Source organism: Sinohyriopsis cumingii, chromosome 7 (assembly GCF_028554795.1).
Source record: "Sinohyriopsis cumingii isolate HCF-2022 chromosome 7, ASM2855479v2, whole genome shotgun sequence".
NCBI lineage: Eukaryota > Metazoa > Mollusca > Bivalvia > Unionida > Unionidae > Sinohyriopsis > Sinohyriopsis cumingii.
In genome coordinates, this window is record NC_142967.1 from 51,900,990 (window position 1) to 51,917,092 (window position 16,103).

General features: G+C 35.8%; 1 protein-coding gene across 1 annotated transcript in view; it reads left to right on the forward strand.

Moving 5' to 3' along the window:
* Positions 1-909: 909 nt before the first annotated feature.
* The window catches only part of LOC149795247 (aspartate aminotransferase, cytoplasmic-like), a 40,091-nt gene continuing 24,897 nt past the window's right edge, over positions 910-16,103 (forward strand). The window contains exons 1-5 of the mRNA XM_089964969.1: positions 910-1,096; positions 4,420-4,601; positions 6,066-6,174; positions 8,600-8,712; positions 12,993-13,097. Coding sequence (XP_089821095.1) covers positions 985-1,096; positions 4,420-4,601; positions 6,066-6,174; positions 8,600-8,712; positions 12,993-13,097 — 621 coding nt within the window. The 5' untranslated portion in view covers positions 910-984. The remainder of the gene's footprint in view (positions 1,097-4,419; positions 4,602-6,065; positions 6,175-8,599; positions 8,713-12,992; positions 13,098-16,103) is intronic.

Consider the following 16,103-nt stretch of genomic DNA (forward strand, 5'->3'; position numbering starts at 1 on the left):
TCATTGCTATAACATTTTCGTATTCAACATTCGTTACTATAAAAGTATTGTATTCAACATTCATTGCTATAACAGTATTACTCTGTTTACGATAGAAATATTTAGACATAAAATAGCATACAGTGAGCAAAACCACTATATAGGTCTTTGAATATTATCATTAAAACTTAAAATCGCAAACAAGTCTTGCAATTATGAAAATACATTTTCGATTTAGAGATATAATTTTTGTGAATAAGGAAATGCAGCCATATAAACAAATTATGCCTATTCTTATTTTCAAAACACAACAAACCAAAACAAAACGAATAAAGAAACCATTTCTTTTTGCAAATAAAAAAAATCTGGTAGTTATTTCGATAAATGTCTTTTCCCTCCTTTTTGTTTGTTTGTTTACTCAGTGACGGGAATACGGCTTAAAACAGGTTATTTACACTGCGCACATTTTACTGTATGCAGACTTTAAGATTAGTAATTTGCACAATACTTTTTAAAAACTTGTATTTGTAACTAGCGCCTCTTCTGCTATTTCTACAGACATAAAACTTCTAAGCTTTTGTTTAAAGCTTTTTTAATAATAATAATAATAATAATAATAATAATAATAATAATTTTGTTTTATGTTTATTATTTTTTGGTTTATTTTTTTTAGGGGATGGTGATTTGTTTTTTGATTTCCTGTTGTGTTTTTTTTTTTTTTTTTTTTTTCTTTCTTCTTCTGACATTACGTCTGCCAGTAATGTCAGAAGAAAAAAAAAAGCGGAGATCTACCTGTTGGTCTAACCAAAAGCCTGCTCAAAACCTATTATTGTCGATGCCCGATCCTCACAACTAATAGTAGATTTATATCGTGGAGTCATCCTTCGTATGGGAGGTAACCCACTGAAGCGAGAAAGAACGTTGGTGTAAAGTGCAACCATAGTACAAAAGCGCCTTGACAACCACGTGACCACCTAGAAAAGAAGACAAAACACCTTGTTCACTATGGCTTCAAGGTTTGCCGATGTCGATATAGCCCCGCCAATTGAGGTTTTCGCCTTGATTGCACAATATAATGAGGATCCACATCCTAACAAAGTTAATTTGAGCGTTGGGGGTAAGTCTATCGAGACAGATGAGAACAAATCAATGTTTATCGTCAGGGTGACCTCTGTACTCCATATGGTCTTATGTAACGTCTTGTGTGTTAATAAAAGCACATAGACTCAGTAACAAAATATATTTATTTTCATGTAAGTTTCATACAGTGGTTGCCTTAACCATTTTATAGACCCCTAAAATGTACATGGAAATTATAGGTTCCATAGTGTTGCATAATTTCGAGGATGACAGTGTAGTTACCTAAAATGTAGTTGAGATTTGGCCCTGAGCCAGGAACCATACAGAGCAGCCCACATATTGGGCGAAGGCTTTAGGAGCGAAAATTACAATCGTTTTGACTTTAAGTCTTTTGCGTACACCACCTCCCCCCCAAAAAATTGCATTGCTTATGATAGTAATGAATCATCGTTATTTAAGCAGTAAGACGTCAACCCAAAGAACGTGAATTTATATCCGGGTAGACGTCGTATATTGGCGGACTGCATTTTGTATAGTCTTGCTCTGGTGCATTATGAATCATACCCTGTTTCCGGTCTTCAAAATTATTTACCTGGCTCAGTTACTGTCTAGCTGACCACTCCGGTGGCCTAGTGGTTTGAGCGTCCGCCTCGGATGCGGGAGGTCGTGGGATCGAACTTGGCGCTCAGCATTAAGAGGTTAGTGTTAGGACTGGTCGGCCTGGTGTCAGGATAATGTGACTGGGTGGAACATCATGCTACATGTCTGCGGCATTATGCCCCAGTGCTAGACATCACTATAAACTGTCACACCGCAGATGTTGTAGCAATATGACTGAAAAATTGTTAAAGCTACGTTAAAAATCCAAATCACACACACACACACATACTGTCTAGCTGAGGATTATTTAATCCCTTTAAAGGGGCCCCGAGTGGCCAAGTGGTCTAAAGCGCTCACCGTTATGGATCACTGCCATCTCACCTCAGTCTTCGTGAGTTCGAGTCTCAGGCTCGGCTAACGTGGGTACGTGAGAAAGCCTGCCAGTAGCTTCTCGTGGGTCGGTGGTTCTTCCCGGGGTTTTCCAGGGTTCTTCCTCCACCAATTATACTGGCTGCCATGTATAGCCTATCTTGTGCTGCAAAATGGCGTTAAACCCTACAACAACAACAACAATAGTCCCTTTAAAAACACATGAAACGAAAATTGTTCTGTCTGTGCAGACTTTTTTAATTTGGAAAATAAAGTCATTAACAGTGAACACAGTGTTAAAGAAATGCCTTTTTTTCATTTGACTGACAGCCTTATACATACATACATATATATATATATATATATATATATATATATATATATATATATATATATATATATATATATATATATATATTGTAAGGTGCGTGGATGTGATGTGGATATTCTCACAGGTATAAATTAAAGTTTGTGTTTATACTGAATGCAGTGTGCAAGACAACAATCATAATATGTGGTAAAATTAAAATACAGAACTACAGTGACAGAATTCCCTGAATTATAGTAAAAGTAAGCAAAATATAGACTTTTTCATAGTTTTGGTAATTACATACCACACATTCCAAAATAATTCAATCTGAATAAATATATTGTAATATTTTTTTAAAAATTCATAATTAGTAGTATTTAAAAATGCTAGTGTTTTGACTACATTTAAAGTAACAATTAAAATATTCAGATGACAATATTTTTTAAAAAACACTTGTACCAAATCAGTAATGAATATAAATAAATGAATATAAATAAAAATGTATATAGTTTTAGACATCTGGCTTTTTCCTGATTTTGAAAAGGTAATAATGCCGTTTTGTACCAACAGGATGAGTAATTCATATTTTCCAAATCCTTTTTTACTGCATATTTTAATAGATGTTTGCAGAGGTGTTTGTAATGCTACCTTGCATATTGTGCAATATTCAAATAGAACTTTATTTGAACAACAACAGTAACAATACAAATAATAACAGCAGTATCAAGATACAAGTAGTAATAATAATTAAAAAAATAAGAACTGCATGATTAATTAAATTTGTTTATATGAAGTGATCTGCATGTTCCTTGAACACTTGACGAACTTTATGGAAATCAAATGTCTCACTACAAACTTGTGACCATTTTTTCATTGACAAACTCATGTAATTGTGACATTCAGGTAGTTGACACATATAGTTTAAACTTCACTCTCTCAGGTGTTTGAAGAACTCTGAAATGTTTATAATGAGATAAAGTATCATTTTGGCATAAGTATTTTACTTCATTTATGAATACAATGACTTGTAAACAACAAATGACTTGTTAAAAATTGACAGTGGCTTCCTGCTGATGCACATGTTATGACAGCGGTATAAGTGGCTAATTCCGTCCTCCAATCTCCAATCTCTATTACAATTTTGATATCCTACTATTGCTTACACCATTTGATAAAATGTTTTACCAATTACCCCATGCCTATGTATACCAATCTACAAATCTTTGTCAGTTTGGAGACATAAATCCAGAATATCTTTTAGCCAGTACAAACTTAGGAATGTCCATCAAATTGAAATTTTAAGAAATATCTGAGCAAATCAGTGAATCGCTGTAATTAAATATCTAAATACTCCTAAGCCCCCCCCCCCCAATATGTGCTTTTTGGTCCCTGTTTTTCGTTGCCAACACAAGCACTTTCTACCCCACCCCACCCCAGTAAAAAAATAGTTGATTTGTGCATCTAATTTAACTGGTTAGTCCAGTACTTGAAGTGCTAGAAGTATATATATACTAACCATCAGCAGACAGTGTCACATTGTGATTGATTTTCATTTAGTGTGATGTACGAAAAAAAATTTTCGGTTAAGATTTACATTTATTTCATAGCATGGTGATATTTACTGTTTTTTTGAGATAATTAGACAAGGGGATCTTTTTGCACAAGGTTGGGTTCATGAATGGCAATGGCAATGAAGTTAATGGACATAGTTTGTAACTTTTTGTTTGTAATACAAATCCTATTCAGATTTACAAATGATATTATCTTTAAAAAAAACTTTGATGGTGCTAAACAAAAGCTGCACAGAAGATAACTTGTCAAATTCCAATACATACTAATTCCGGCAAAAGGACCGGATTTGAGTACATTGACATTAGGTAAAATAAAAAGGTCTGGATTTGAGTGCATTGATGGTAGGTAAAAAAAAGCAAGAAGATTTGCAATGGCAATCCACTGAAGTCACTGAAATGATTGGATCTAACAACCTTTTGGTATTTAGGATGGAAATTCAGTCTCTGCTAATAAAAATGTACAGAAAGAGAAAAATAGATTTGAAAACTCATTGTTGCTTATTTTTCCAGCATACAGGACTGATGAGGGCAAACCCTGGGTTCTGCCAGTAGTCAGGACAGTAGAAGCACAAATAGCCACAGATCCAACTCTGAATCATGAATATTTACCGGTAGCAGGGCTTCCTGACTTCCGGGCAGCTGCAGTTAAACTACTACTGGGTGAGGACAACCCTGCATTGGTGGAAAACAGGGTAAGGTTCTTAGTCACCTTGGATATCTCAGGCAAATCAGTGTCTCGCTACATTTTTTCAGAATTTAATGGCTCTAAACCAGACAACCTGTGATTGGGAAGCCTTTGCAATCCCAAACCAGGGAAGGTTAAGCATCACAATGCAGTGTTAGTGTGTTTATTGTTTTTTTTTCTTTTTCTTAAATCATAATTTGACTGATGCTGTCAGAAAACCTGAAGACTGATTTCCCTAGCATTTACAGTTGCAGCAATGTGATCAGGTAAACATTTTGATCAAAAAATCAGAACACTTATACCAGTTTTTCAACTGTGGTATGACACATTTGCTGAGTAGAGATTATGTTTTCAAAGCATAGCATCAGATTTGATGCTTACAGTTTTTCTAGTTATGAAAGTTTTGATTGAAATGCATAACATTGAAGAGCAACTTCAGTCTTTTGTTATATAATTTTGCCATTTTGACTTAAAATCTGTGCATATCATCTAGATTATCTGTAAAAGTTATTTCTGTCACTGAAATTGTGAAGAAGAAACAGATGCTAAACACAATGGACACAAAAACCTTATTTTATCACTGTAATTTTTACCCTTCTCAAGTTCCAAATTGCACCAAGGTTGTGATATTGGGTTGTCCAGTATGGCCTTCAGACAATATTTCTTGGTGCCTTGATGTATATATTCCATAGATTAGATATAATGGTCACAATGTCAGCAAATATTTCATTCTTCACAGTTGACACAAAACTGTTGTATGTAGAAAAAAAATGCTTTACTCTTTGCAGCACCTGCAGTCTGTTTAAGAGTATAAAATTTATTCCCAGCAAAGTGTAAACATTCCTTGCCTAATGGCATGTAGTGTTCATCTATGACTAGTAACCCTGAATCTGGAAGTTGTCAGTTTGAACCAACAGTTTAATTTTTATCAAATCCTTCTGGAAAAAAATGAGTTCTAAGATTAGCATCAGCAAATACAATTACAACACCTTTTGGCAGAGTTCTACAATAAATTTCTCACACAATGGCCAAAGGCTTAGTTGCCTTTGAAGAATCAATTGTCCCATGCAGAAATATAATTGCCTGGAGGAATTTGTGTGCAGTTACAATTTATCTTGGGCAAGAAGTGCTTATAGGAAGATATGATGTGGATATTTTTTCTGTTGTATATTATGCTGTCCTTTCACTTTTTTGTTCTCCGAGATTAGCAGAAGAAACTGGAAGGCTACTACATGGATATTATAGACCTTATTTTCACAACTGAAAGCCACCGACTAGAAACTGGTGGTCATGTACATGAGAGTTCTCACTGAGCAGTCATTGGATACAGAATTACTACAGAATTTTTGTATTCTTGGTTAAAAAAGTCAAAGTGACAAGTTCATTCAGTTTAGAACTTTGCATTTAAACTATTTTCTTAATGTACATGTATTTATTTTTTTATTTATTTATTTATTTGTTCTTTCATTAGGTTGAAGGAATTCAGGCACTAGGTGGAACAGGTGCCCTCCGACTAGCTGCAGATTTTATGAAGATCGTTAAGAAGTGTGATAATGTGATCATGTCTAGTCCAACATGGGGTAAACATGCAGATTTTTTGTGATATTTCAACTTGACAGTGGTAGGGGCATAAAGTGTTAACCTTGTCCATTTGTCTGTCCATCACATCTTCTTTAAGTTTTGTGTTTGTCATTTCAGGCACTGTGTGGGGTCTTTGTTCCATGAATATAGTTCTTCTGCAACTACCTGATCACATTATATTAGGATTGCTTTCTTTGTTACCACCAAGTCCAGCAACTCTTACTGCAAACAGAAAGGTGCAGAGGAAAAGAAGGCTGGCTGATGTTCACAAAAAGATGTTGGAAAAACTGAAGTTGCTTGATCCTCCAGCTATTGCTAAAAATAAAAATAAAAATCAAATGTACATATTCTGGCAAAGAAAGTAAAGTTAAGACTTGAAAATTGTGTGCCAAAGACAAGAATCCAACGATTGGGTAGAATACTTGTGCATTCATAAATTCATAATATTTTAGGACAAGTTTGTTGTGGTCACGTACCTTCTTAAACAAGGAGGGATGAAATCTGTAGACCTTTATGTCATAGTATAGGATTACCTTTGGTGGTGTGCCCAATACCAAATAAATATTCAGGTCTGCCACATACCAAGACTACTCAACATTTTAGCCAGCTCATTATGAAAAGAGATGACAACTACTGCATAGAAAGTTGTCCATCCTTCCACATTCAGTCAAGATTGTTTCCTATGGGGCCACATTGAGGACAAATCTTTAGGAGACAAGGTGGAACGACAAATTACAATTAATCTTTCCTACCCTTCCCCACAATGAGAGCATCCTTTATTGTGTCACTCAAATAAAAAACCTGGTTTAAAACAAATATATAGGTAGCTACCTGTCAGGTAGTATGGGAGATAACCTGTAAGAGTTGCTTCCCTTTGTTTAAATAACTACACATTGCAGTGGTGTTTAGAGAATAAATGTAGAAAAGGCAGACAAACAAGCCAGATTAAAATCCAAACAATTTAAAAGTAGAATGCTCTTTTCTTTTCATGTCATAATTTATCCCAGCTGGATCATGTGCTACAAAACTATATAGCCCTAATGTAAATGTTATGATAAATCTAATAAATAAGAATCTAAAACTAAATTTAAAAAGTAATGATATTTATTTGATTAAAATACCTCTGTTTGAACAAGTAGACTATGGCATTAATGGATGTTAAAATACTAATACAGCATTACAGAATAATAAATCTAGCATAGTAGTCAGCAGAGTGCTAATTCAAGAAAGACATTGGCACAGCTTATGTTAGTAAAATATTATGGTGAGCTGTGAAAGGGTATCCTCAGTACAGAACAATATTCACACAGAGATATGAAACTGATTAAGCTGAGAAGCAATGAACAGATTAATGCTTATACAACTAGAGGCAACTTCTTTTAAAGATTTTGATTTTAATTGGGGTCTTGCAGGTTGGACAAGAAAGAAAGAGAAATGGATATTGATGTGTTATGTAAATAATGAAGTATGTCTGTTTTCTCCTCCCCCACAATTTTGCTCTACTCCCCCCTTATATTTGGGACAATGGGGTAAATCCCCCCTTATGATAAATTACCTTTACTGATGGCTTGCACTTTGGGCAAGCAGTTTGTTTATTTATTTTGGTATCAAATAGTGACAGGTCATGTTTGCTGTAACTGAAAGAATACTAGTTCCCATATAACAGTAGAACTGGACCAAACTTTGTGGATGGATTGCACTTTGGGTATGAAAAAAGCCTAATTTTGGGTAGGTTAATGTCAGATGGCAAGGTCATTGTGAGTGAAAGAAGAAAATGTTTTTTCATGGTAACTTTGATTCTATGTCACATCTTTGAACTACACTTTGTTAATTGCTTGCACATAGAATAAGGAAGAGGCCTAGTGACTTTAAAAATGGATTCTGCATACAAATTTCAGTTTTTAACTATGTACTTCACCAATTGCAGTTTTCAACATGCAATTTTGAACTATGAAAACTTCTGGAGCCATCTCATCCAAAATTGATATTGAACATCCAGGCATTAAGGCCTGTCAAGTTCATGTATATGATGCTAAAATCTACCAGCCATTATAACAGCTGTCTAAAATATTAATATTAGTTGAATTTCTTTTTAGAAAACTATTCAGTAGAATTCAGTCAGATTTTGTCATAACAGCCTTTTAAATTTGTACATTTAATACCAATTCTCTGCTCTGTGTGACCATTGAGTATTCTTTGGAATGGCATTTAACTACCATTTGCTCAGCATGATATAGCCAGTAATGTGGCTAAAGCATTAAAACCAACCAAACTATGTACCCCACCAACCCATTCCATTGCCCCTGTATGAAAGAATGGTATGATAGACTTATTGAGTGTATTTCTATGATGTATTAATTATTATGTAGTACACTGAAATGACTTATAAAACTGCTGTGATTTTTTAATTGTTGATTCTTTCAGAAAACCACCGGATGATATTCAAAAACTGTGGCTATGGTAATATAAAACAGCATCGATACTGGAATGCTGAGACGAAAGGACTTGATCTCAATGGCATGCTGGAGGATATCAAGGTACTTCATTTCATCAAACATAACACGTAATTTACCTAGTTTATCAATAACGTTTTAAAAAATAGATATAATGAAAAGGTGTTTAAGCAACTTAAAATGTTAATCAGGTACATAAGCCCTGTTTCAGTCTTTATTTTAGACTGTATTATAAGTACCAGCTTATTGTCAGCTTGCCTTCACTAAGTATGTGAGGGCTACCCCCAACCCTGTGTCTGAGTCATTGTTGGAATTTGTTTTGGTAAATTTAAATATTTAATGTTTAAGTTGATATCTTGGACACCATTTTACTCAGCAGCCATGAAAGTTGATTTGTACTTGCAGTTTGAGTAGCACATCCCCATTAAAACTGTAGGTCACAGTGGCCTGCATTTAATTCTTCAGTGACACCATATATACCTTTTATGTTGAGCTTAGTTTCTTGGACAATGTTGCATGTTTAGGGATGAAACTTAAAATGTTCATACGTCATGGGTACTTCATAACCATAACAAATATAGGTCACTGTTACATAATTTTTGCATTCCAATAATCATGAACATTTTTTACATTATAGATCACTTTCTTGGACACTGTTACTTTTACAGACATGAAAACAGCTCTGCAAGCATCCTGAGGGGTACTTAACCAGAAAAAAACTTTTTGTTGCTTTTAATTTTTATTACATTTTTGGGTATGTCTTGCTGAGGAAATGGGAGCTAAGTACCTTTATCGAGGCAGCTGACCCATGCTGGCATGGATGGGTATATAGCTCATGACTGTTCGATTACGAGTCTAATACTGTACAAAATGGTATGAAACCCATGACTGTTCGATTACGAGTCTGATACTGTACCAGCTGAGCTACATGGATCCCAAACCACAGTATAAATATAGGTCACTGTGACCTGCTTTTGATGCTTTTGAAATCATTTAGTCTGTTTATGTTCAGGTTAGTGTCTGGGACACAGTTACTAGGGCAATCATGAAAATATATCTGCAGATATACAGAGGAGTACAGCACCACTGTGCCAAAAGTATGTCACTGTGGCTTATTTGTAATGCTCCAGTGATCATGTACACTTTTTACATTTTGGTCAGTTTCTGGGACTTTCTTGTCCCTACAGCAATGAAAGTAGATATGTACATGAATCCAAAGGAGGGAGTCCTTCACCACAATACCAAAGTAGGTCACTGATCAACTTTTAATGCTCCAGTGGTCATGTACACTTTCTGGGTATAGGTGTTTCTTGTACAGTCATTATATCTTATATCTGATATGTGCATGCATCCTCAGGAGTTCTTCACCAAGATATTACAAGTAGGTCACTGACTTTTCACACTTAAGTGACTAGGTGTATTTTTCATATTTTTATGAGTTTATGTGACTGTTGCTTCCTCAGTCATCAAAATGGATATGTGCAACATCCTGAGAAGTATAGCATTACAATATCTAAGAAAAGAAAAGTGTGTGTATGATTTGGATTTTTTACGTAGCTTTACCAATATTACAGTCATATCGTTACGATGTCTGCAGTTTGGCAGTTTATGGTGATGTCTAGCACTGGGGCATCATGCCGTAGACATGTAACATGATGTCCCACCCAGTCACATTACACTGGACAACAAATTTTTACAAAAGTCATGTTACTGAAATAAAATTAGTCAATTCTTATCAATTTTTATGTGCTGAACACGAATATGACAGTCAAATTGCAAAATTGGCTCTAGTTTTTTTGTAATCTGCAAGAAATTAATGTTTACATAACGAAATGCATTCCAATAGTAAAAGGTCAACTGTAATAGCCTACCTATAAAAAATCAAGTCACTGACTACATCTTAGATTTCTTCGCCTGTCTCTTGTACAGCTGTTCGGGAGCATCTCTGAGGAGTGTCCAGCAGTAGTCAGCCAGCATTGTAGTGGACCATTTTCCCTGGTATCTTTGTTCCATTGTTGCGATATCTTGATGAAAACGTTCGCCGTGTTCATCACTAACAATACCACAGTTGCTAGGAAAGAAATCCAAATGGGAATGAAGGAAGCGAATTTTTAGAGACATATTGCAGCCAAGTTTCTTAAACTTCATCAACATGTCTTCTACTAGTTCCTTATAGTTTTCTGCCCTAACATTTCCGAGGAAGTTTGTAAAAACTAGGCGAAAAGCATTCCATGCTTGTTTCGCGTCACCTTCCAGCAAGTTGTTGAACCGGTCATCTTTGAAAAGCTCTCGAATCTGAGGACCCACAAAAACTCCCTCTTTAATCTTTGCTTCGCTGAGTCGAGGGAATTTTTCATGCAGGTATCGGAATGCTGGCAAAGTCCGGTCAATGGCTTTCACGAAGTTCTTCATCAAACCTAGTTTGATGTGAAGGTGTGGTAGCAAGATTTTCTGAGCCTCAACCAGAGCTGGGTGTTGGATATTCTTCTCTCCAATGGCTACATTCTGCCTGTGAGTCCATTCCTTCCTCATGTAGTGCATTTCCCTTGCTCGGCTATCCCACTCGCATAAGAAACACATGTATTTTGTATATCCTTGCTGCAGTCCCATTAAAAGGGCAACTACCTTCAAATCACCACAGAGGTGCCAGCTGTACTTGTTATACTCAATGGAATTCAGTAGCTGCCTTAAGTTATCGTATGTCTCTTTCATGTGGACAGCATACGCTACTGGAATAGATGGAAGAATGTTTCCATTGTGCAAAAGCACAGCCTTGAGACTCAGTTTCGAAGAGTCCACAAATAGTCTCCATTCTTGTGGGTCATGAGTGATTTTTAAAGCATTCATGAGGCCCTCAATATCGGAACAGAATATCAGATTACTTTCCTTTCTGAAGAAAGGCTCCAATTGCTGGTGGCACTTTCGATATGCAGTAATTGTGACATCTTCTTTTAGAAGATTCCATTGTTGGAGTCTTGATCCTAGCAATTCTGCCTTGTTCTTTGATAAGTCCAAATCACGAATCAGGTCATTTAGTTCTTCCTGTGTTATTCTGTGTGGGGTTGATGATGCACCACAGTGAAAATCTGGATCACTGCATGCTGATGGACCAGGAGAAGAACAGGTCGACTCACCTTTGTCTTCGTCAGATGAATCAAGAGAATATTCTGCTGGAGGTTCTGGAATAGGAAGTCCCTCACCATGTGGAACTGGTCTCAATGCAGACGGAATGTTTGGGTAGACTATTCTCGACTTCTTTCGCTTCGTTATTCCGCCGGAAAGAGGAGGAACCAAGCAGAAGTAACAGTCATTTAGGTGGATGCTTGGCTCTCTCCACACCATTGGGACTGCAAACGGCATTGATGACCTTTTGCAATTCAACCACTGTGAAAGCTGTGTTGTACATGTAGCACAGCATATATGCGGAGCCCAAGGCTTGTCTTGGTCACCAACCTTGCATCCGAAGTAAAGATGATATGCCTTCTTCACTTGAGAATTGATACTTTTCTTCTGGTTGGCAAATGTCACTTCCCCACAAATATAGCAAAAATTGTCCGCGGTATTAACACACTTTCGAGGCATTACTGTTCTTTATTGTACGTAAATGGATAAAATAATAAGTTTTATGTAACAGTAGCTTGAACTGTCTCGCACAACGTCTAAAATATTTTAAATGCTGAACCTATCTGATTGGGCTTTATATAGTACACTGCTTACGTCAGCTTCAGCAGCCGCCTGGCATTAGTATAATAGGCCTACACATGTATAGTACACTGCTGACGTCAACTTACTTCAGCAGCCGCATGGCATTAGTATTGCATTGCATCAGAAAATGATGCAATCAACTGTGGATGATGTGAGCATGATGGTATTATGCAATGTTACATCATTATTCCGGATGTTGCTGCAGTCCTACTGGAGAAATTTACACAGTGAAACATAGAAAATGAGGTATATGAATATCTTCAAAACGAGAGCCAATACAAATTTTTCACGGTTATATTCGTGTTCGGCACACCAAAATACTACAGATTAGGGCCTTTTCAAGTCAGTAATGATTTCACTGTTGACCAGTGTTATCGTGACACCAGGCTGACCAGTCCTAACACTAACCACTTAATGCTGAGCGCCTAGAGTTATGCTCCTTTTGTTTAATTTGTATGCTTTTTATGACTAGAACAAATTATTTAAGCTTTTGGTAGATGGACATCCATGTTGTAAGTTTTTTCTTAATAGAATTCTTGGACATCTTGGACTTGGATTTTTATTAGCAAAAAGCCATTTTACCATGATTAAATGGAAATTTGATAAGAAACATGTTCTTGGTTTGTTGTGGTGATTATTTCATCTGATTTTAATTACAGGCCATGCCAGATGAAACTGTTGTTGTTCTCCATGCCTGTGCACACAACCCAACAGGTGTGGATCCGACACAGGAGCAGTGGAAAAAGATAGCTGACATGTGTGAGGTAAAAGATGATTTGTTATATCAGGCTGGTTATATCTTTGTGCCCTTTGTAACAGGATGAAGCCTAGTGGGGATTGGATCTAGCAAAGATGCTGAATACAGTTTTGTGAATGAGATGGTTATTTACAATGTAATTGAATGATGAATGAATCTAACACTGTACTTATGCTTATAAAGTCCAACAATGGATTTAAAAGAAGGATGCAGATGTCCAGCTGGCAACCATCATGTTCTACTGGATCCATACCTTTCATCAAATGATCACGTAGCAACCACATATGGACTGCCCAGCAGAGGTCAAGGATCCCTTGAGAGCCACCTTATTCCCAGGAGACTCATTGGTCCCAAAGTTTTGTCCCTCAGAACAAGTAATCCAATACTGTCCTACAAACCAATGGCACCCTCAATAACAGCATCTGGGTTACATGAAACCCCAGAGTTCTATGCCTCCTGTGAAAATGCTTTAAAGATACATGGTAACTGAGCCATTTCATACCTGAGACACTGTCAAGTACAAATGCAGTAATATACATTATGCATGTATGCACATGAATTAACTTTGTTATACATTAAATTGTTTTATCAGAACTATGAGGTTATTATTATAATAGCCATTTCATGTATGAGTTTGTGTCCAACAAGATTAATCTCACTTGATTATTAGAGCTCAAACATTGCTCATCATTTAATGCATGTAACACGTATTTGAATCCAACTTGTCTGTGTAGCTGTGTAGTTATATAAATGGATTGCTTGAAACAGACAATAGTTTATCTGATAGCATGGCGTTAAATGACATAGGTCTGACTTTCTAGAAAATTTATAATAAATTAACACACTTCAAAATATAAAATCAATTTAATTCTATCACATGAATTGATTGACCAAAAAAGAACAGAATTTTATATTTCACATACCTCTGCAGCTGAAGATTGCTTCTGTATAGTGGACAGCATCTGGACAAAACTCATATTGTGATAATATAGCGAGAACTTAATCTATAAATACTCTGGTTGTGGTCAAATCTGTGGCCAGGGAACTTGAGGTAATTGGGTTTCTTACTGCGGTCACTTTGCTCATGCAGCAGTGGTGAACTGAAGTCATTATTCTGAAATAACCATGGCCAAAAGCAACAATTACCCTTGGCTAACACTATAGGCGGGTACATTTTCATTCCGAAATAATGCATTGATATTAAGGAAACACAAATCTTGGACACCTTTGCATCTCTTGACGGGGAGATATGGGTGATTAAAAGTCTTAATTCATACAAGCAGTTTGAATGCATGTAACTTGAATTTCATCAGCACTGATTGATTGTGGGTAATCCAGTATTATCTCCAGAATATATTGCTATGTCTGGCCTATTGTACCTTCTTGTCATCTGGTAGGTTGCCATTGCAGCTTCATAGCACCACTGTACCAATTCACTGCATCCCAATACTTATTGTCAGAACTTCATTTACTGCCAGATCCTTCTACATTATTGCTTACATGTACTCACTCGGCCCATCTACTGCTGTCTTCCTACTGTGGACTGCCATCTCAGTTCGTTGAAGAGCGAAGATTACTGAGGAATGCTTGAATCTGGTTGAACTACCACTTAAATTTCTTTAACAAAAAAATATGTTTAATCAATTTATACTGAATTTGATTAGACATATTCATTTCATTAAAGAAATTGCACACTTGGTTGAACTGACTTTGGCATTCCTTGAGTGCCATTGCTCTTCAAAGAACAGAAATGGTGGTTTGAAAAAAGCAAACACTAGGTTGTGTCTGGATTTTCTCAGTAATGAAGCAGACATCAGAGTAAATATAATATGAACAAAGCAATTATACTCAAGTTTTGCAACTATGTCAATATGGGCTGCCAGCTATGTGAGATACTCTGGAAGATTTGACCTCCTGATTTGCTGTCAGAGTTGAAAGAACAGAGTTCCATAGCACTGATTGTTATGGCAGTAAGACATCAACCCCTTTTACTGCTCTCTCCTATTATACATATATGGGATGATGCCCTATATTATAATTTAATGCACCAGTAGATTTAGTCTATACTGTATTGTGCTGTTGATGAATTTGATCAACATGGACACTGATGATATTAATGCTGTAGGTTGACTCACAATTCTGTGTTATACTTTCAAGGAAAGTACTGGTGGTGTTATTGGAGATTCTTCATTTCAATTATGCTTTCATATGATAGCACAATTCCAACATTCTGTGCAGTTACATAACTTAAGGCTTTACATGCAAGTCATTGACTATGGTGGAAATTCTTCATTTGGGGTTGATAGGTTGCCCAGATAGGGTTGATAGGCTGCTCTGATATCATGGGAGTTCTCCATAGTGGGTTGACAGATTGCTCAGATATGGTGGAAATTCACCATACAGGGTTGACATGTTGCTCAGATGCATATTAGATAGCATATTGAGTCATCTATTTTAACTACTCTCTTCCCAACATATTCCTATACAACACTAACTCAATTATATAAATGATTATGACTGTAAGACAATGTGTATATATACAATGTGTATGTGTATCTGTGTGTGTGTATATGTGTGTGTATGTGGAGATATATATATATATATAAATTATAAAATAAACAACACCAACACGTAGAATGTGTGACCGGTTTCGCTTTAATGCTTCATCAGACTGAATTCAAACTGAATTCAATATCTTGTTTACGTCATTAATATGACATAAACAAGATTACGTTATAGTTTACAGTTTTAACGTAATTTAACGAATAATTTACATGGATATGTGCATATACAGCAAAGATTAATGATATCTTAATACATAAAAATATATAAAACAGGATCTTAAAGATACATATATCTCTACTGATAACTATATAAAAATTTATTAATAGAGATATACAGTTTTAGTAACATTTATATTATGTATAATGCACACTTATTAGAGGTATAGAAAATAAATCAATAGAAAAGAGAAAGTAAAGAAGAAAATAAAGAAATAACATTAATAAATAAA